General features: G+C 49.5%; 4 protein-coding genes across 4 annotated transcripts; 3 read left to right on the top strand and 1 right to left on the bottom strand.

Annotated features, from left to right (window-relative positions):
• Positions 1-3,349: 3,349 nt before the first annotated feature.
• On the bottom strand, positions 3,350-5,540 carry TGAM01_v208583 (hypothetical protein; the record flags this gene model as incomplete). Its single annotated transcript, XM_018806300.2, has 3 exons — positions 3,350-5,034; positions 5,084-5,393; positions 5,454-5,540. The coding sequence occupies 3 exons, from the start codon at positions 5,538-5,540 to the stop codon at positions 3,350-3,352; spliced, it is 2,082 nt and encodes a 693-aa protein (XP_018660551.2).
• A 6,447-nt stretch (positions 5,541-11,987) lies between these two features.
• Positions 11,988-14,200, top strand: TGAM01_v208582 (leukotriene A-4 hydrolase; the record flags this gene model as incomplete). Its single annotated transcript, XM_024550367.1, has 5 exons — positions 11,988-12,900; positions 12,954-13,089; positions 13,159-13,265; positions 13,307-13,728; positions 13,823-14,200. 5 exons carry the CDS (start codon positions 11,988-11,990, stop codon positions 14,198-14,200), a joined length of 1,956 nt encoding a protein of 651 aa, XP_024404876.1.
• A 929-nt stretch (positions 14,201-15,129) lies between these two features.
• TGAM01_v208581 (hypothetical protein) lies at positions 15,130-15,587 on the top strand (the record flags this gene model as incomplete). Its single annotated transcript, XM_018806302.1, has 2 exons — positions 15,130-15,218; positions 15,284-15,587. 2 exons carry the CDS (start codon positions 15,130-15,132, stop codon positions 15,585-15,587), a joined length of 393 nt encoding a protein of 130 aa, XP_018660553.1.
• A 1,096-nt stretch (positions 15,588-16,683) lies between these two features.
• TGAM01_v208580 (kinesin family member 1/13/14) lies at positions 16,684-21,921 on the top strand (the record flags this gene model as incomplete). The annotated part of the gene is made up of 1 exon (XM_018806303.2): positions 16,684-21,921. One exon carries the CDS (start codon positions 16,684-16,686, stop codon positions 21,919-21,921), a length of 5,238 nt encoding a protein of 1,745 aa, XP_018660554.2.
• Between the last annotated feature and the right edge of the window lie 421 nt (positions 21,922-22,342).

The raw sequence follows: 22,342 nt of genomic DNA, 5'->3' as shown, positions 1-22,342 counted from the left end.
ATCACGTCTTGAGAAGGGGGGGAGCATTTATCTCACGCTGCAACTGTGCCAGTAGCCAGCAATTTGCAACACTTGACTACTGCTTCTTCCAAGTTTCTAACATGGGCAAAGGGCGGGCTTCTATGGAGAAATTGGAAAAACCTGCCAGAACGGAACGAGAGGGTCCTGCCTTGGTAAAGCGACGATCGTTGGCGACGTTTTGCTGCCGTCATGCATTACAAGCCCCGGTGTCCAAGATTAAGATGAAAAAAAAGGCCCCCTTTGGAACATATTTCTTTGGGGAGTGGGCCAGATAAAGAGGAGAAAGAAGAGCAAAACAGGAAGTTTCTTGCAATACCTGAATGCTTATCCCTCAAACCCTCAAGGTTCATATGTAGCCATCTTAGTATTTCATTTATCTCTCTTATCCCCCCTTCCCAAATCCAGGGGTTCTCCATATTCGCCTAAGAAAACAAAAAAAGAGACATAAAAAGGGATTAAAAAAGACACTACTGTAAAAGCAAAATCCTAGTCGTCATACACATGTACTACTTTGCAGTAAAACAGCAGCAAACAAACACCAAAAAGAACATGTCATATTCTGTCAATTTCTCGCCTGGCCCATCAATATCATGCACCTCCCTGTCAAAAGCCCCATATAGCTGCCAACGGGGGGTCGTCCCGGCCACATTCCGACCGTTTTATTTTAGTAGCTTTTTTCATTTTTTCTTTCCTCGTTCTTTTTTTAAATTATCGTTTTCTTTTCCCCAGCTTTTTTTTTATTTCTTATTATATTTTTTTCTCTCCCCCCTTGCTTAAGCCCCTTGTCGGCTCAAATCTCTGTGCCCTGCATTTGCCCAGTTTTGCCTACCCGGAGTTCTCTCGCCCTTGCTAAGCTGACCAATTACCAAGCACCGCTAATACCCAAGACGACAACCTACTGCGAATAATCCAAATCACCATCCCCATCCGTGCCTGTACGAAGCACAATTAGCCTAATGCAGGATGCCATCACATTCAGTCAATCCCCTGTCTATCGTTATCTCCGTCTTCGCTCACTTCTTCCATCTTCGTTAGAACCTACCCTCATCATGGCCCTACTGCATACTACCTATATACAAGTATACGGCTTCATTTTCCCAACCACGCGTACTCAGGATGATCACCATCAGACAGCACTCACCATCTATACGCTGCCACTACTGCCCTCCATTCTCCACCAGGATCAGCTCTTCCTCCTCTCTCCGTACCTTATTATTCTTAAACTCGCCTGACATCTCGCTAACCCGTCCTTGTACACCGGCCCCCCGGAGCTCTGGCCGCTTCCGGCATCAGATCCTCCACTCCACCACTCCCGGCCTACCGTTGAAACCGCCACGTTTACGCCTCTACGCTCTCTATAATTTCTCGGCCTTGTGTCTCTACGGAATAGTATCACGGCGCCTAGTGCCTATAATAGTGCTGTCGTGTATGCGGGGTGAGCGTTCTAGAGCCTCTCCTCACTATCTCCCAGCCAGCAAAATCATCTAGAATACCACTCAATATCCGAGTTGTCGATAGCCAGCCCCATAGTGTTAGTATCCGGCAGCTACCTAGCCACCTACCCCTTGTAGTCAACAGAGCACTAATGTAGGTACCTCCTGTAAGTAATAACTACCGCTGCTATCGCTTTCTGTGAGAAATGATGCCTCGCTTCGCTTGCATGCATGTAAATGGATATACCTAGGCGTACCTACACGTAGGCATGTACATACAAACCCGCCCACTCATGCCGGTAGTAGATACAGTATAGCATTTCCCCTCGTTCAGGTAGCATTACCGTTACAAGACTCCCCAGCCACCGCACAGCTTATTCTCATTTGGTACCTAGTACGGGGTTAGCAGTAAATAGTATCAGATAGCAGCAGTGCCTGCATGCCTATCGAGGTAGCATCGGATGCAATGCAAGGCTACGCAGGCCAAGCTCGTCACTTGACAAGCGCCACAACACCAAATACCGCAAAGTCACTGCAGCATCATGAGCTCGTCTAAGTCATCTAGTATATGCTTCGTCGTGGCGCCTCGCTTGACTCTGCCTACGCTGCTAGGCGAACGCGATGCTGCATCTACCTTGTTCCCCGTTCCGTTTCCCCTCTTGCTAGACGCTTTTTGTCAGTATTTACGACCCTTCAGTTCGGTTCAGTGCAGTTCCGGCTTCATCAACCGTGATTGTCGGGCATGCTCCGGAGGATTCGAGTGGCTACCTTCACGGAAAACACGCGGAGAAAGCAGTAAAACTCGAAGCGAAGGCGCGGTAGAGTCAGAGAGTATAGTTTGACAGGCCGGGAGCTTGAAACTTGACGTGATGGCGTCAGTATCGCACTACCCACGTACTTCGTACAGACACAAATCCGGATACCAAGACATGCGGCTGAATCCAACCCTTCGTCGGCCGACCTGAGGCAAGACTACCGCCGTGTCTGCGAAACATTAGTCATGTTGCAGATCCCCATCACCGCCCAAAGTGGATTCCATATTTTGATTTGATAGAAGCTCTGTCTGGCATTGTCTGCTACTGTCTATCTAATCGTAAAAAGTTACAAGTATCCATACATTACTTTTATGCATCAAAATACCAACGCTTTTGTTACCGCTCCAGCCGTCAGCCGCCCCGCTGGTTGTTTCGTTTCGCATGCCTAGACTTCGCTCGTTTCAGAGCCTTGGAGGTACCATCACGGTCCCCTCCTTGGCGTCTTCGAGAACCAGACTATCCCTGCTAGGCTGCCTCAAACAAACCAGCTGTAATGCCTAACAAACAAATCGGAGATTTTCCCCCCAGCCACGAGGGCTTAATATAAACTAAAAATTATGAAGGGCAAAAGAAAAAAAGAGTAGTAAAAGCAAGAAAATTAAAGAAAAGAATAAGTAACAAAAGAAAGAAGTGAAGAGAAGAGAAGTGAACATGAAAGAAAGAAAGAAATTGAACAATGGTGTCCAGGTAGAGCGAGTGGCTGCCTGAAGATGGGCAAAATATGATAGGTAAAATTCTGCAATGGCATTTCCGCTTGCCCCGGACAGTGTCTAGACATGCATGACAGACAGGTCGCAATCGCATAGCAATGATGGCGTCAATCGGCCAGCCACTGATGTATAACGTTTCAACTATTCAGAAAATAAATAATGAGCTGATACTCCGGACTCATGCAACGCTAGGTATGAAGGCTGTAAACGAGCGACTGGTGTAACAACGAGAGAAAACAGGTTCATGGCCGGGTATCAAAAGGTCTCGGCTTCAAGATGCATTCATGTAAAGAGCGACAAGAAAAAATGGTTAATGGCGGGCCGAAAGAGAGCACAAGTCTCATAATAGTATCGGTAGGAAGAAAAGGGCTTATGTTGGTTTGAAGACGGCACTCGTTAGGAAAATTTCCGTTTCCTTCGGTGGCAGGTCTTTCAGAGGAGGGACTGGTGCGAGCGGAGAAGGAGCAGCAGACATGACAGAGAATTTCGAGGTAGCGGCTGGGTTGAAGAATTGTAACATTGGCGAGGGAGCAAGGGTTGGGGAATCTGGTTGGGCACTACGCCTCACGTTGCTCCTCTGTTGCTCAACCACAGGCTGTAGTAGAGATCCAGGCTGATCTGCATCAGGCTCCGGCATGGCATTGTTCATCTTGTAGATCTCATCTTCCACGTCGGTCAATAGAGCAAAGAGCTCATCACCAGCGTAGATGCGGATACTTTCTCCAGCAGAGCTCTTCACAGTAGCTGTTCGAGTGAGGCTGTCCTTGTCCTTGTCTTCCTCTTCAGCCTCCTCAACGGCTGGCAGCTCGAAAATCATGCTTGGTACTTGAGCCACCACGCGCATGGGCGGCGGCGAGGTACTTTCGGGGCGGTTAGTGAAGGTGGTCTTGACTGGGCTTCGAGGAGGCGTGGCGATATCCTGAATAACGGGTAGTTGCACTGGTGATGGTGTCTCCCGACCAACAGAAAGTGTTGCGGCTGCGGCGATGTGCTCAAGGAGCTTCTGCCGAACGCGAGTACGTCTGTTCTCAGCTCTCTCCAGCTTATCGACCCATTCATCAATCGAAGCATCGAGCTCTGCCAGTGCTTCTTCTTGCCTAAGCAGCGGCTCGGGGCTGAATCGGGCTCCTCTATGTGGGGATCGAAGATATTGACAGATTCGAGCGTGCAGACTACGTCGGCCAGCCCGCAAAGAGTTATAAGTGCGTCGAAGGTATTCTGCTCTTTGATCTAGCCGGTGAAGTTCTCTGGATAAGCTTTCGACATCTTCAATCTGTAGCACCTCAAACCTCTCGACTTGGCCAAGAGCTTGTTGGTGAAGAATAGCCAGATCGTTGGCGCTCATTTGAGCAGCAGCTTTGACCGGTCTAATGCCCTGAGGAAGCTCCTCAAATGCGCGCTGTTCGGCACTCTTGGATCGCTTCTTTTCGCCGCAGCTAGGTTGGGAGTGGGAGTCACTCTTTTGGTGCGATTCGGTTCGTTTCCTTGGCCTGCCTCTATGCATGATGCTGTGCGATTCGGAAGCAATTCGTCTATGGCCATGGTTGTATGAGCCCCCTTCGGCTGGGGTAGCGCTCAATGGTGTACGGCATCGAGGTTCCCACTGTTTAATTGCTGGCTTTTTCTCCATAATTGGAGCCGAAGCAGGAGTCGGCAGTGTTGTGGCTGATGTAGCTTCCGTGCTCCCTGAACTGAGGTGATCGCTATTATCGGACGTGGAACTAAGAGGGCTCAGATACTGGTGAACCCCTGTGTTCAGTGGTGGTGTGCTATCAGCTCTGAGATGCGTATGTGAAGCGCTACGCTTGACTTCCCGCACAAAAGTCTGCGTGTCCGGCTCGGGGATAACCAGGGGTGCCAGTCGTTTCGGCGAGGGTAGACGGGGAGGCTGAGAGTTCTTGGGTCGTCTCTTCACTTCAATCTGCTTCGGAGGTGCATATATCGCTCTGCCATGCGTCAAGTTGAACACCTGTGGCGGAGCCATATTCTGTTTGGGTCCGTCCTCAGGAGCGCTAATGGATCGTTCTCGCACCGGTGGCCGACCCGGTATTGTCGCTTTGCACAGTTAGAGATGAATTAGATTGTCAATGGATACAAAACTTACGAGAGTCCATGGCAACCTCTTGGACCGTTGTCATCGGACCAAGATCCGGGATGGTGGCTTTTCGACGTCGGACAAGATTCGGCAGGCTCGCTTTGACTTTCAGTGTCGGAGTCGTAGCACCTGATCTGTCGTTGCGTTCGGACGTCTTGTTCATGGCGAGAGCAAAGGCGGTCTCGGGGTCCACCGATGTATTGTTATTAAAGCAAGGCGATTGCCTTCCCTTAGGGAAGAGCTGATATTTGCCCTGTCCGTCCTGCTGCATCTTTCTAGAGGTCGATTTTTCTTCTGGTAGAGCCGCCAGCGGCGTAGACTAGAGACATGTATAAGTCAGTCATGATTACTCGACCAAATTAGGAAGTTGGCTTCTTACAACGGAAACCATCTGAAATGCTGGCGAGAAAGGCCTTGATGATGCACCCTGATCAGTCCCAGAAATGCAGCCAGCAATGTGATTCATTACTCGTATGAATCAGCTTCGACGAGATGGACAGCTCCGTGTTCAATGTCACCGTGTAAGAGGGAAGACACAGTCATCCAGCTCTAGGTGAGATACAATTAGCAGTTCGTCTTAGACGAGAGTGCTATCAAAGAACATCCCCAGCCTTTCTACCATCCAGTAAGAGAGCAGGCGGGCGTTGGAACCAGGCGATGAGGATATATATCTGCACTCTCGGCAAGATGGAGCCTGAAAGAGAGATGCATTGTAATTCAGATGAGGCCTAGGCTAGCGCAGGACGCATGGATGTCTACCATGTTCCTCCTCGCTTGCACCCGACTAGAAGGGGCTATCCACAGTGGCCAGGAGAAGGCCTGCGGACCCGAAGAGTTCTAGCTCGAGTGTCAAGGATATGGATATGCTTGAGGGGCTCCCTTCTGTGACACGGCTGCAAATAGGACAGCTCCGGACCTTGCTGGGGCTTGGTGGCTGTACAGGTGCCATGTTCCCACAGGGGTAGAATCTAGAGTAGAGCACTCCGTAGGCTCCGGCGGAAGCTTCAAAAGAGGGTTAGACGACCGGACCCTGGTAAATGGACAGGGCCAGAAAATATTGGGAGGAGGAGCTGCTGCATGGCAACTAGGAGTAAAACGCTAGCCCCTAGGCGACGTCGACCCGTTCTTCAGGTCGAAGCGTTTTCCCCACCATGCTTGGCCGGTCCAGGATATCCTTGCCTGCCATGATGTTCGCCCGCACGAATCCGATCTGTCGGGCGATTGCGTTTTAGCACCGGTATTCGGGGACTGCTATAGCGAGGGCAAAAGATTGCAGTCAACGAGAAGAGGAGAGGAGGAGGAGGAATATGGAGAGATAAGGCCCTGTCGATGGGTTGGTTAGTGGGGGTTTAGTTTCAGACGCCGGTGCTTGGTAAGAAGAGACGGGCTTTGGGAAGGCCATGAGTGAGATACTGACCCCAACGAGCATCCTCAAAGGCGCAACAGTGCAGCAAAAGTATGCCTTGCATTGCAATTACGAATACGCATCGTCAAGGATAGCAGCGGCACAGCAACGACGAGGCTGGCGATGGTGAAGAGGACGCAATGCACGCCCAGTTGGAGCAAAGCAGAGTGAAGAGATGGAGTGAGCCTTAGCCATGGGATGAACAAGGCTTCAGACTGCACGTGCGCGGAGCCCCTGGGGAGCTGTTCCGGTGACGCTTGCTTGACGACCTTCCCAACATTGTATAGCATCATCACCTCCAGGTGTGCGCCGACAGTACAAGAAATATCAGACGAAGAATACGAATAGGTGTGTATTGTGTGCCATCAGACTCCAGGCGTTCTAGGCGTTGGCCAATCTCCACTCCCGCCTTGTCCATCACCGCGTTAGCGTGTCGCAGACTCAGCCTTCTCGTAACACGGCTCCTACTGCAACACACTTGCACCGCAGGTGTTACGAGCGCGAGTCACCGGAACGCATCTGCCGTGCGGTCGATCAGGCCAATGCGCGTGAGCTCGTACCTGCATGGCGGCGGCAGCAAGTGCTTCGCATTTCATCCGGTCTTTGTCGCAGAGGCGGGCACTGCCTTGTGATTGGGAAAGGCTGCGATGTGATATTATTTTGGCCCCAAAGACGTTCTGCAGCCCCTGGAGAGACGGCTGCAGCCTACTTGTGCATCTTGTATTTGTATCCCCCGTTGGAATTTCCTCCTTTACAGTCTCAAAGCTACCCTATTGTGCTATTTCAAGCATGTTTTTATATATATATAAAATATGTCTCCCACATCGCCCCCATCAGCTGCTCGGCTTTACAGGTGATTCTTCTCCGATGAGCATTTCTAATATGACTCGGCTAGGCATTCCCATTTTCTTCAAACAACATCAGGCTAACTATCACATTGCGGAACAAGGCTTTCTTAGCAGATTTAGCCATCGAATGATATCATGTTACTATGGACATGTATACTCCGCATACAAGATGATAAAGCGATTGGGCTAATGTTTCCTATACAGGATCCTTCAAAAGGCTGTTACGGTCCGAGCAGGCTTGAGGAATCACGCTTGGCAGCTTTGCGTCTTCTCTCCCAGCTTTGCTACAGATGACTATACCGTTTGTATTCTTGATTACAGCTATAGGTGCGTAGTTGCATCGGGCGTGGACCACTTGTTTCGAAGGATAATGCTGCGCTTCACCGCCATAATGACAGGTATCAGCGATAAGATGGCATGCCGCTACGGCTCTGTCACATCTCTACCTAGTCGACCTAAAACTTTGCGCTCAGCGTCTGATGCACACCCTCCCAGATCTCTAAAACACGCTCGTGGGGTTTCCTGTGATGAGATGAGTTTAAGCAGGTGCTATCACACTTCCAAGTTTTCAATGCTACGTCCACTACATCCCCGGTTTCGGATGCGCAGATCATCAGGAGCTGCTTCCATCTCAAAGCCAGGGCTCGATGACGTTATTTCCCAAGATACATCTTGATTTATCCTCCAGCTAAACAGGTTTGTGTTGTTTCTAAACAATAATCAAGCTTTGGCATTTTCTCCACCTTCCCATGGCCGTTGCGCAAAACCAAGCAAAACAGGGGTGGAGAAAACCTGAGACAGGTCCACGAAACGGCAAGCAGCTACCCCAAGTTCCAGTCGGAGCTTTGCCTCTACCAGTAATATATTTTTCTTTTTATCGATTTAATAACAAACGAAATGACATTGCCCTTTTCCAAGCCGGATAGGTCTCCTTCCGTTGAGAGATTCCACTCGGATATCTCCGACTGCTGATTACTGCTATGCGTCTTCGTCATCTGCGGAGAGCAATTATGCTTTTTTTAGACTACATGAAAAAAATTGACTCAACGCTCTCCTATCTCTCCTTTACTGAAATGAAATGAATACTCATTGGTGATGAAAAATTTTGCGTTGCTCAAGGCATCCTGCCTGTTTGTGCTTGCGCCGGCGGATTTGGTTCGCGGGCTGAACAGGTTTGTTTCAACCCTGAAACAACTCCTGCTTACTGTCTGCGGGGGAAGTTATCCCGCAAACACTCTAGGGGTTACTTGTACCTTTTTCTTCTTCTCCATTACTTCACTCGTTTTCTCTTTTCTGAGAAGGCAAAATAAGAAAGAGATATTTCTTCGACATTGCGACATTGGCATGTCCGTGCCATAGCCCATGGGTCCACCTTGAATCTGATATCCAAATGTGGACTCGGCCCCACTCTCCGGCCATAATGTGGAGGCTATTCAGCGTCTGTAGCTCGCTAAACTCAACTTCTTCAGAACCACAGTTCTTTTTCCCACATGCTGATACTCCCATGGACTACCGCCATTGAAAAGAGATAGCTGGTAAGATTCCACGTACTGGTAGCAGGTGACTGCATACTATGAATTGGCTATCTACGTTAATTGTGTCATAAACATATGATGATGGCATAGCGAGGAGAAGAGCAATCAATCCTCGATTGTTTGGAATTTACACATTTTGAATCAAGCACAGCAGCGTCGCTGCTAGATGGCCATTCAAGGAAAATTTCATAGCTTGGCCCATCTTATACTTTGTTTCAAGTCTTAGATATAACGCAATGTATCTGTAGTTCCATCCACATAACCAAACTCCACAGCGCCGTGGCTTGCGGCTCTGCCAAGGATTTTGCACGAGTCTCCCACAATGTCTCCTCCAAAGACCGTGCTTGAGACTTGGCGGAGCAACCAAGAAAAAGAGCACGGTCTTAGAGAAAGTGACATGATGGAAATTATAAAAGGTTTATCACTTCATCTTTACGTATCAAGATGCTAATGGCACTCCTAATTTTGCAATCGAACGGTATGTTAGATTCTCAACAAGAGGCATACATTCCGTCTTCGTTACACTCCTTCTTCTTACAACCAATAATAGTGCCATGGGAATGTATGTTTGCTTTTCCCAAAGGTGGCTCCAGAGTGGCAAATCCATAGGTGTAGCCATCTTCTAGCCAAAAATTTTGCTCAAAGTTGCTATGCCCCGTCGATTACCGACTCCTCTGAGCATCTGTAGCTAACATAGTCTCCATTATTTGAAACAAAAAAGCTCCATAATACTGTATTTATTTTCTCGCTCGTAGATCGATCGAAAATATCTTGTCTCTGATTCTGCCAATAACTAATATTTCCTTCTGAGTACAACGGAGTTGGTTTTTTCTTCGGACTGCCCGGAGATCAAGAAACAATGAAACACTCACTCCATTAACTGAGGGTCTCTCTAGGAGGGGGAGCCGTTAGTAGTCCAGCCACGTTGCTGCCGTGGCTTTGCGTTGACCTATGTATCCATATACTCCATTAGCCGGTCCACTTGCTCGTCTGCCCGGCTTGTTGGCTATGGCGCTTGGAAGATCAACTTTTCCAGGTGCTCGAGAATCTTTTCCATGTGACTAAGACTCTCGTTGGCGTAGCCATGCTGTTCAGGCACTGGACAGACATTTGGGTTCGTGCAATAGCTGTATTGTCCAACTTGGCGGCACTCTCGGAATGCTTTAACCTCTCTGCTAAGAAACGTTCTCCATTTTAGATATGGACAGACATATTGACGACTGAACATATGTTGAACAGAACGGAGGCTACCTACGATGCAATGAGTGTACGATAAGCCCTAGCAAGGTTTTTATTCCGAAAGAATGTGAAACGGTGAGAAGAAGGGAAAGACTTGGCATCGATTCGTCGATAAAGTTCTTCTTTCGTGCCCCTCTCTTCCAGGTAGTAGAGGTACTTTGAAAGTGGCTAAATGCCGAGTACATGTACTTGAGTATACTTCGATTTGACATATCGAGATATCTAAATTGAGGCATATCTAACAATAATCCAGCAACCTGCTATGAAAACACGGTAGAGATTTTCTTAGGCAGGTGTATATCTATTTAGGAAACGGGAATCAATACAAATGTATGATGTGTTCTTCTTATACTCTGCATTTGCCGACCCTTTAGACACTAGTAGTACCTCTCTTAGCCAAATACAATAGATACCTCCGTAGGTACATGGAAAACCAATAACCTTGGCACCTATAAATACTAAGTCTGTACTCTATTATCCAGTAGTTCAGGAAATATGATTGCTCTGAGTTGAAACAAAGTACTTGTAGCTATGGTATAATGTGCCATAGCATCAGGAATGTGTTTTCCAATCCATATTTTGATGGCTCGATAGTATGTACTCGGTTATTTACTAAAGGTGGAAGCAATAGCATGCAAGAAAGCGAAGGCTTCTACTGAGTTCTTACTTTTCCATGATTTCATCATTGTTCTACGTACTGGTAAGTACTACTAATCTCTTGTTACATTCACAGGTAAGTACCAGCCCAGAATTATTTCTTCATCATGACCAGCTTCTGAAAATTTTCATCTTAGAAAGCAACAAAGTCTTGAAACAACGCGCGGATTATGTCCACGACAGATCTGACTCGGAAATATGGTTCTGCTTTTGTGGTCCCTGATTCATCTACAGAAGTACACTACCTGCAGGCGAGGTCGACTGGTAAAAGGTTGATGTTTCGTGTTGCTAATGTTTAGGACCCTCTTGCGGCTATTTTGCTCAAAGGCTAATACGCCCCATACTGGTACACATTACTCTACGAAGAACTTGGCTGCATTATACTGGATCATACGCAATACTCTCATATCTCACGTACCTGCAGAGCACCTCGCAGGGTTGGATAGGATTTAAGCTGCCTTGGGTGGCCATGTACATATCAGTCTTCATGCATACATCTGCAGCGAACATAACCTACACAGTCCACCCAATTCAACACTACACAATGATTCCCCCGCAAAATTTGTGCAGTATAGCGGCGTTAGGCGAGCTCCGCTTCCGCTCAGCCTTCTACTGCTTATTCCATCACTATTCTTTCTGATGACCGTGCTCTAATCGAGACGATGGACTGAACTAGGGCGATTCCGGGGTCTTAGAGCTGGCTCAGCTGAATGCCAGATGATTGAATAATAGTGCCAGAAACAGACGGGATCTTTTGTCCCTCGTACGGAAGCTTGGCCGTCGTTTCAGGTCCACGACAGATACAGACCCTGGCTCCTCGTTGAAGGCTTTAGCGGGGAACGGTCTAGAAGCCGAAGGTTTCACAAACTGCTTTAGCCACCAGCTCCATCTAGATCGATTCGATACCGCCGAGAAACAGACAGCTGAAAAAGCTAGCAGTAAAAAAAATCAAGATGTTGAAAAAAGAAGAAGAAAAAATCAGCGTCACAGAGTTGAAGCATCAAAACAACCCCTCCACGATGAGCTGAGCCGAAAAGAGCCCACAGTGGGAACTGGAGCTGCCCGCAAGTGGTTCCGCACGTGACGGCCCTCAAATGGGAGCTCGCAATTGAAGGACCTTTTGCAAGTGGTTTTCAGTGAAGCTCGACGGGCACGTTGAACTCGGCTTGAGTCGGTCCTTTTGCTGCCCGCTCCATCTGGCTGTCAGAAAAAAAACCCAGCTTGAGCACATGTCGTGGTTCTCGATCTTCAAGAGAGTCGGGATTTTGCGCAGCAGCACGAATCGCACATCCACGAGCTACCTGCACTCCAACACCAGGCGGGGCTTTGCTACGATCACCACCATGGCCAAACGGGATCCCACTACGCTGTCCAACTATGACGCTTGGCGCACCAAGCACACCACCGCTAGCTTCAGCATTGACTTTGAGAACAAGCGCCTGAAGGGCTCGGTGGTGCTGCAGCTCGAGAGCCAGACGGACAAGCAGAGCAAGGAGATCATCCTCGATTCTCGCTTCGTCAAGGTGTCGTCGGTCAATGTCAACTCCGCAGAGTCCAAATGGGAGCTGAAGCCGCACTCAGATCCGTTTGGAGCACCGCTGCATGTGCAGGTCCCTGATGGCGCGGCCAAGGGCGACATCGTCAACCTGGCCATTGAGCTGGAGACGACGAGCAAGTGCACGGCGCTGCAGTGGCTGACGCCCGCCCAGACATCTAACAAGAAGCACCCGTACATGTTTTCTCAGTGCCAGGCCATCAATGCTCGCTCCATCTTCCCTTGCCAGGATACTCCCGATGTCAAGTCTACCATCAGCTTCAAGTTCACTTCGACCCTCCCGGTTGTTGCTTCTGGTGTTGCTGTTGGCGACCACACAGCTACTCCCGGCGTGGAGAAGGTCTATGAGTTTGAGCAAAAAGTCCCTATCCCCTCATACCTCTTCGCTGTTGCCTCTGGTGACATCGTCTCTGCCCCCATTGGTTCACGTAGCAAGGTTGTCACCGGTCCCAATGAGATTGAAGGTTGCAAATGGGAGCTCGAGCGAGACATGGAGAAGTTCCTGGAGATTGCTGAGAGCATTGTCTTTCCCTACAAGTGGGGAGAGTACAATGTGCTGGTTCTGCCCCCCAGCTTCCCCTATGGAGGTTAGAAATACCCATCAAATGAGCTTCAGTGGCTATTCTAACCTTAATCTCAGGCATGGAGAACCCCATCTACACTTTCGCTACCCCTACCATCATTAGCGGCGACAGGCAAAACGTTGATGTGATTGCTCACGAGCTTGCCCACAGCTGGAGTGGCAACCTGGTTTCCAATGCCAGCTGGGAGCACTTGTACGTATCTCTCTCATGGCTTTAGACTCTACCCACCTAGTGAGGATGGACAAGCTGACACTGGAATAGCTGGCTGAACGAAGGCTGGACCGTCTATCTGGAGCGACGAATTGAGGCTGCCGTCCACGGCGAGCCTCAGTTTGATTTCTCATCCATCATCGGATGGAAGGCTCTTGGTAAGTAATCGCATATACAAATGCATGCGTATATGGTATAGGTCATCAAGGTCTAATATTGATTTCAGAGGATGCCGTTGCCCATTTTGGCAAGGACCACGAATACACAAAACTCATCATCAGCCACGATAACGTGGACCCCGAGGATGTTTACAGCACCGTTGCTTACGAGAAAGGATTCCACTTCCTTTACTACCTTGATCGTCTCGTTGGCCGAGAGAACTTTAACAAGTTTATTCCCCATTACTTTACTAAATGGGCTGGAAAGTCTCTCGACTCCTTTGAGTTTAGGGACACATTTGTCGACTTTTTTAACGGCCTGGGCGATGAGGATATCAAGAAGAAGGTTGCCACCATTGACTGGGAAGGCAAGCTTTATACTCCAGGCTTGCCTCCTAAGCCCGATTTTGACATGACCCTTGCTGGACAATGCTACGAATTGGCTGCGAAGTGGGAAAATGATGTAAGCTGCCTCTCCTCCCTCTATTTCCCCTCAAGTCGATGTCCAAGCTCTTGACAATTGATTGTATCATTATCTAACGGTTTGGAATGTTTAGTCTTATGAGCCCAGCGCCAACGATGTTGAATCATTCTCCTCCAACCAGAAGATTGTTTTCCTTGAGAAGCTGCAGCAGCAAGGTGCTCTGAGCGCCGAGCGGGCCAAGCTTCTGGGCAAGGTCTACAGTCTCCTCGACACCCAGAATGTTGAGCTCCAGTTTGCCTACCTGCAGATCGCTCTCAAGGCCAATGACAGCACAAGCTACCAGAACACAGCGGATCTGCTTGGCAAGGTCGGTCGTATGAAGTTTGTCCGACCCTTGTTCCGATCTCTGAACAAGGTTGATCGAAACCTCGCCCTGGAAACTTTTGCCAAGTACAAGGACTTCTATCACCCCATCTGCAGGGGTATGGTGGAAAAAGACCTTGGCGTCTAGGGGGTCTTTCTATATATAACCCTTGATCAAAAAGTTAAATAAAATAAAAGAAGCATGTGAAACAATTGTATACAGTGCCATGCAGTGATGCTATGTAGACGCGACGCAGTAATTACCATTCAAGCCAGTCTATGTCGAGCATCCACTCAACCCATCTCTGCCCCTCTCTTCGCTCAAATTTCGCAAAGCTCACGACATCTCTTGCACCAAAGTTGCCGTACAAGTGCGGAAACCCATTCTCCCATTTGATCGGATCCGCCAGCTTGGACATCTTAAACTTTATGATCCATAGGGTAGGAGTCTGAGCGAAGAACAAATCGGCCGTGTTGGGGACCTAGATTTTCAATATCAGATGAGAAGATTCTAGCTAGGTCTAGAGGAAGCTCGGCAGCAAGATGGAAAAAAAAAAAAAAAAAAAAACAAATCTTGTACTACCTGCATTGCCGTGCTTAGGTGAACGAATCCATCCTTTGCGTCGAGCGCCGAGAGGGGATACTCAATGGGAAAGGGTTCAATGGGTTGTGAAGAGAGTATTTTGTAGAGATATGTCGGGCGAGGCTCCGGTGATGACGACATACTCAAAGCAGAAGCAGCGATGTACTATATGAATGATTTTGATAGCTTGAGTTGTATGACAGGAAATGAAAGTGAGTTGAGGAAATTTATCTGCTGAGAAAAAGGCTGGTAGTATCACGCTGTGTAACCGGGCAGTTACGCTTTAACAGAATATCCGCACAGTGTAAAGTAATCATATGTACACAGTAACCGTAACTGAGCTTTGTGCTAGCGCGGGGCATTTGCCAGTCACCGAATCCTCGCCGCAAATGCCATACGGCCCAGATAACGAGGAGCTGAGCTCACATGTCAGATGCTGGTCAGCTTATGAATGGCTCTGCCTCCAATGAAAGCTTCTCGAGAACCATAGAGTCATGTCGTGGGGTCCGGTGGCCTCGCAGCTTTGTCTGTTATCGCAGCTGAAAGAGCGCTCAGTTGGCGACAAAGTGAGATTCCTGGGGTGGTACGTATGTCTACAGCAGGATTAATTTCACTGAGCACTTTGGCAAATGCTTAAATCCATGACAGTGTTATCTCATACGACACTTCTACGGCATGTCTTGCTCTGGGGCACATGTACCCGCCGGGAACAAACGAGACTGTACTGGTGGACATTGAGCTCGTTCTTGAGACTATCCAGCCGGGATTGACGCAGGTCGGGCATTGGGTTAATGTCGTGGGGTATATCGTTGAGGAGAAGTCGGGCACACAGAAACTATCAGGGACAAAGGCGTCTCCCAGACACGTTCAAGCGCTGCTGATATGGCCTACGGGACCTTTGGATATTGGAAGATATGAGAAGAGCCTGGAAGATGCAGCGGCTCGGCCTTGATGCGCGCTGCCTCGTCTGAAACCCGTCAGATCTGGTGGGCACATGTGAATTCCGGGGAGATTCAAGCAAACGACAGCCTAAGCCTTAGTGGAGAGGTCCTGGCGCATGAATCCCGTTTATTAGCGAGATGCACCTTTGTGTTGACACTTGACGGCAAACAAAACAAGACAGTGGCTGCCAGCAGGCGGAGAGAGGAATGTCAGGCCACGAGACGCAGCGGGGCGCGTAAACGCACATATTGGGTGACTGCTCCTTTGGTGCTTCGCGCGCATGTGCAAATCAAGGTGAAGCCCCTAAACGTCGTTAGCATCCAGCTTAGTGATGGAGACGCAGCAGCGGGATGCGCTCTTTAGGGGCCAACGTGCATGCTGCGTCTCCCCTATAATTGCAGTGATGATAACATCGACGCTCGCAGTGAACGCAGCGGCTAATCCGCGGCGCCCGCCATGCCACCTGCGTCACAAGCGCAGACCGCATCAACAACCCACACGTGAACCTCCCCTGACAGCTGCACCTCCACCCCCAATCACAGTGACCGCTGAAGAGATAGAGGGTCGGTCCGCAAGGAGGTGCACCATCAGCGCGACCGCGTTTCTCCTGTCGACTTTGTGCTGCTGCTGAAGCTGCATCATCTGGTACGATTGACGACGGCACGAATAGCGGCTCCGGCGACTGTTCTGAGCTCATCGCAACGCAGCGGCCGAGCGCCTTCGAGTCGGCGCAACTTAGACAGGGCGGAAATTCTTGCGACCGCTTGCGAACCCTCGACCTCGGGAAAATCGGGGCGCTCCCACCGCCGCCACGAGGGAGGCTTTTGGCTCGAGTATGGACAGGAGGCCTTGACGGCTACATACATTTGCTGTTTACTTTGCTTTGTTTCGTTTGTTTGGCAGCGCATGGGGACTCGGTTTCACTGAAGCTCTTCCCCGCGCATACATCCTTGGACGACTTTTGCCCTTCACCGACCCGGGGCGCATTGCCTGTAAAACCGCGCGGCATTCGAGGGGACCAGCCTAGGTCCCCGCACGTATTCGAGCAGCCATGGCGCCAGCTGGGGGAGGAAACATCAAGGTGGTGGTGAGAGTCCGGCCATTCAATGGCAGAGGTGGGTCTATACGCACATAGCCGTCAAGCCGGTGCGCGGCGGCAGATATGGATGGGTGAATCAAGAGTTAACGGCTGGAATGCAGAAATCGACCGCGGATCGAAGCGTATCGTGGATATGTCAGGGAACCAAACTGTCATCACGCCGCCCGAAGGACATTTAGCCAAGGGCACGAAAGATAGCGCCCCCAAGACCTTTGCCTTTGACCGATCATACTGGTCTTTCAACAAGGAGGACTCCAACTATGCCGGCCAGCACAACTTGTTTGATGATCTGGGCGCGCCGCTCCTAGACAACGCCTTTGAGGGATACAACAACTGTATTTTCGCTTATGGCCAGACTGGTTCTGGAAAGTCGTACTCTATGATGGGATACGGCAAAGAAGTCGGTATTATTCCTATGATTTGCCAAGAAATGTTTCAGAGAATAGGAAAGATACAAGGCGACTCTCCAAGCAAGTGCACAGTCGAAGTGTCATACCTGGAGATTTACAACGAACGAGTCCGTGATCTGCTCAACCCTTCAACAAAGGGCAACTTGAAAGTTCGAGAACACCCGTCCACCGGTCCGTATGTCGAAGACCTCGCCAAGCTCGTTGTCACGAGTTTTGCAGAAATCGAACACCTCATGGATGAGGGAAACAAGGCTAGAACTGTTGCCGCGACCAACATGAACGAAACGTCCAGTCGAAGTCATGCTGTTTTCACGCTTATGCTGACGCAGAAGAAGTATGATGCTGAAACCAAGATGGAGATGGAAAAGGTCGCCAAGATTAGTCTGGTCGATTTGGCCGGTTCCGAAAGAGCCAACTCGACTGGTGCCACTGGAGCGCGACTCAAGGAAGGCGCTGAAATCAACAGATCGCTTTCCACACTTGGTCGTGTCATTGCCGCGCTGGCGGACTTGTCTACCGGCAAGAAAAAGAAGGGTGGCTCTCAGGTGCCGTACCGTGACAGTGTACTCACCTGGTTGCTGAAAGACTCTTTGGGTGGAAACAGTATGACTGCCATGATTGCAGCCATCAGTCCTGCCGATATCAATTACGATGAGACGATAAGCACGCTTCGATATGCTGACTCCGCAAAGCGAATCAAGAACCACGCCGTGGTCAACGAAGACGCAAATGCTCGTATGATCAGAGAGCTAAAGGAGGAGCTGTCTCTTTTGAGAAGCAAGCTTGGTGGTGGAGGAAGCCTTGGTGCAACCGGAGGTGCCGGTGTTCCCCCAGACGAAGTTTACGACGAGGGTACTCCGTTGGAGAAGCAGATAGTGAGCATCACGGCGTCGGATGGCACGGTCAAGAAAGTTTCCAAAGCAGAGATTGCGGAACAGCTGAGCCAAAGCGAGAAGCTACTCACAGATTTGAACCAGACTTGGGAAGAGAAGTTAACGAAGACGGAGGAGATCCATAAAGAGCGTGAAGCAGCTTTGGAAGAACTCGGTATCAGCATCGAAAAGGGATTCGTGGGTCTACATACGCCAAAGAAGATGCCCCATCTTGTCAACTTATCCGACGACCCTCTTCTAGCAGAGTGTCTGGTCTACAATCTCAAACCTGGTACAACCTCCGTAGGCAATGTTGACACAAACGCGGAAAATCAGGCCAACATCCGCTTGAATGGCACCAGGATATTGCATGATCACTGTATCTTTGAAAACACTGAAGGCGTCGTTACCGTCGTACCGAGAGAAGGAGCGTCGGTCATGGTCAACGGCAAGCGAATCACAGAGCCCAAGCAGCTCCATTCGGGATTCCGTGTTATCCTCGGAGACTTCCACATTTTCCGGTTCAACCACCCCTTGGAGGCCAGAGCCGAACGAGCTGAAGATACCGGCAACCGCCAAAGCTTGCTGCGACAGTCCATCACTGCCAGTCAGCTGCAAGCGCTGAGCCCAACACCTTCGACCCCCCGAACGCCCGGGCACGAAAGATCGTTCAGCAAAGTTTCAGACAGTGGCGAGTCTCGGCCAGACTCACCCGCCTTCTTCCAGCGGAACGGCAAAGACTCTGATTGGTCCTTGGCGCGGAGAGAGGCTGCTGGTGCCATTCTTGGGACTGACCATAATTTTGCCAGTCTGACGGATGAAGAGCTGAATGCATTATTCGATGAGGTCCAAAGGGCGAGAGCAGAGCGTGTCATTACGCGCGATGATGGAGACGATTCGGAATCAACCACGTCGTATCCAGTTCGAGAAAAGTATATGTCGACAGGAACTATTGACAACTTTTCTCTCGACACGGCTCTAACAATGCCCTCAACACCAAGGCAAGGGGACCAAGACGACCAGTTCAGGGAAGTTAGAGAGGAGCTCCAGTCTCAATTTGAGAGGCAAAAGGAAGAATTCCGAGACCGACTCAGAGGTGCAGATGTCTCCCATATGGAAGTCGAAGAGATCAAGCAAGAAAAAGCTCGTATGGAAGCGGCGCTCATGGAGCTCAAGGAGGATATGCAGAAGCAGCTCAGCCTACAGCGCAAACAGTTTGAGGAAAAAATCGAAAAGATGGATCCCCTGAAACGCCCCAAGGCAAGCCCTCGGCTATCTGATCACGAGATGGACATTGCAAGAAAGACGGTCAAGGCATGGCGTAGCCGCCACTTTGTCAAAATGGCCGAGACCGTGCTCCAGAATGCATCCATCTTAAAGGAAGCTCAGATTATGAGCAACGAGCTTAATGAGAGCGTCGTCTTCCAGTTCACTACCGTGGACCTGGGACACGTCTTGTGCTCTTCCTATGACATGGTTCTCAACGGCCTTACGAGCGAGGGAGACGATATAGCACTGGAGGAAGCTTACAAGCCCTGCATTGGCGTCCGCGTTATTGACTACATGAATACTGTAGTTCGCTTGTGGAGTCTGGAGAAGCTGTATGACCGGGTACGTATAATGCGGCAAATGCACCAATACCTGGACCAGCCAGAGTACGCGCAGCACTTAAGCCTGGATAACCCCTTTGTGGAGACGAATATGCCCTCCTACACCCTTGTCGGCGAGGTAGATATTCCTCTGAGAGCTGTATTTGAGAGCCGAGTGCAGGACTTTGCTCTGGATGTCCTTTCCCCTTACACCTCTCACGAGGTTGGCATGCTCAAACTGTCTATTGAGCCTTCTCATGCCCGGGCCCCAACCAACACACTCAAGTTCAACGTCGTCATGCACGAAATGGTAGGCTTTGCCGAGCGAGAAGGAACCGATGTGCATGCACAGCTGTTTATTCCTGGAATCTCGGAGGAGGACGGCATCACGACCACGCAAATGATTCAAAGTTTTGATGAGGGCCCAATACGCTTTGAGAGCGTTCATAGCATGAGTGTGCCCTTATTTGCAACCCCAGAAGTTACACTGAGAGCAGCTATCTTTGCTAAAGTTTCGACAATGCATCTCGATAAGCTCCTTAGCTGGGACGACATGAGAGATGCATGCCCTGCTGCGGACAACAACAAGGGAGCTCGTATCAATGAATCTCAGTTCTTTACTCAAGAAAAACACGACCTACTTTCTCGAATCCAGATAATGGAGCTTAATGAGCACGGAGAGTACGCTGCCGTTGAAGTCACCCAATCAAGCGAGCTTGACAGTGGAACTTTCCAACTACATCAGGGCCTGCAAAGGCGTATCTGCATCGAAATTTCACATAGCTCGGGAGATATCTTGCCATGGGGAGATGTTACCTCTGTCCGCGTAGGCAAAATTAGAACTGTTGACACTGCCGGCAAATCTCCCGACATGGTCACAGATCGCGACATTACTCTCAAGCTTGCGTCGAATCCTGTCTTCCGCGAGAACCCCAACGGCACGCGTAATATCGTTGTCCATGCCCAATGGGACTCTAGTCAGCACAATTCACTTCTTCTTGATCGTGTAACACCCGACAAATTCCGCGTTCAGATGACCATCTCCTGGGAGATTTCTTCAGAGAAGTTGGCAGAACCCATGAGATTTTCACAAAAAGTCAACTTGCAAGTGATGTCGCGCACGTTTGTTCGGCAAACCTCTGTCTTTTCGTCGCTCTGGCAGAATATGCGATTCGTTCGCTCCTCGAGCGGCGTCTTTACCTTGACCATGAAGCCTGCGCCGATCAAGAGGGTAGGCGATTTATGGAGGATGAGCAGTCAGCATGATTACGTCAAGGGCGAGGAGAATCTCCATAGTTGGACCCCTCGAGGCGTGTCTCTGGTCAGCGATTTCCTTCACTCAAAGAAGAAGAGGCGCCGCAACGCTGAGCTTGGTGCCGTAGCTAGCGTCCTTGCGCAGTATGGCATTGATCCTACAGTCGGTGGGAAGGAACAGGAAGATCCCGAGCCGGAGCCTGAATCGTCTCCAATCATGCAAGCGATTGTTCCCAACGACGATGATTTGCTCAACGATACACCTGTGACGTCTCAAGCTCCGTCAATCAACGGAGATGAGCTTGGCCCAGAAGAGGGTGGCAACGAAATTCTGAAAGACGACCTTATCGACCAAGAACAGATTCCCCAAGAAGTCCCGGGTCTAGAGCCTGCCGCTCCAATTTCTGAATACAATACGCGACAAATGGACTTGTTGGAGCTTTGTTTGAAGCTTTGGCAGAAATACCCAGATCCATTTGCAAAGCTTTTGAGCCCAGAAAATACGACGCCCCCAGAAAACGGAGTCGCAACAGAGTCTGCGCCACCTACACTCATCACCACCATCACTCGTGTTCCCAAAAACCCAAAGGTGCAAAAAGGCGGTTATTTACTGGTGCCAAACAATGAATCTACGCGATGGGTAAAGAGATTTGTGGAACTGAGGAGACCGTACCTCCACATATACTCTGCAACAGATGGTGACGAAATAGGCATTGTAAGCCTGCGTAATTCGCGCGTAGATAGCCAGCCCGGCGTGCTTGGTCTTTTGCACGGCCCAGATGATTACGACAGGCCTTCACGAGGGTCCAGCAGCTCGCCAGAGTTTACGCCAGGTCACCGACGAACGGCTTCAGGACGGGTCATTTCAACTGTTTGGACTGGGCCTAATGGTAGCGGAGGAGGAGGATCGTCTGCAGGACAAGGGGTTCAGCGCCTGAGCGAACGTATGCAAGCAGCTGTATTTGCCATTTATGGGACAGACAACACATGGCTCTTTGCGGCTCGCAGCGAGCGCGACAAGACGGACTGGATCTTTAGGATTGACCAGTCGTTCCTCTCCAACGGTGAGGACACGCCCGTCAGCGGAATCATGAGTCCCGGCCAAAGCAGCGACTATTAAAGATAAAAAAAAGAAAAGAAAAAGAATGAGAAATGAGTGAAGAGTATAACGGATTGATGTTTTTGCGTTTTCTTTTTTGTTTTCCCCTCCCCCGATCACCTTTATGAAAACTACAAGTACTGGCGATTTTTTTTTTCTTTTACTTTCCTTATACATTTATATTTATACATATATATGTTCCTTTCCCTTTGTATGGCCAGTCGTGGTTGGCCACAAGTTAGATTATACCCCCTCAGATGGACGCAGCAAAACGAAAAACAAAAAATTCAGATTGTGGAAGCACATATTTCTTTTTGATAGAATAGAAGGGGGCCGCTTTGTGAGTTGAAGTGAAGGGAGGAGGGTTTGGATAGCTGAAGTTTTCAGATGGAAAATTACGATAATGCTATACTACTATTAAAATTGAAAGAAGGTTAGGCGG

The sequence above is a fragment of the Trichoderma gamsii genome (assembly GCF_001481775.2).
Source record: "Trichoderma gamsii strain T6085 chromosome Unknown Scaffold_37.2, whole genome shotgun sequence".
In the NCBI taxonomy this organism is placed as follows: Eukaryota; Fungi; Ascomycota; class Sordariomycetes; order Hypocreales; family Hypocreaceae; genus Trichoderma; species Trichoderma gamsii.
Note: the sequence above shows the minus strand (reverse complement) of the source record. Positions and strands in the feature narration are given on the sequence as shown.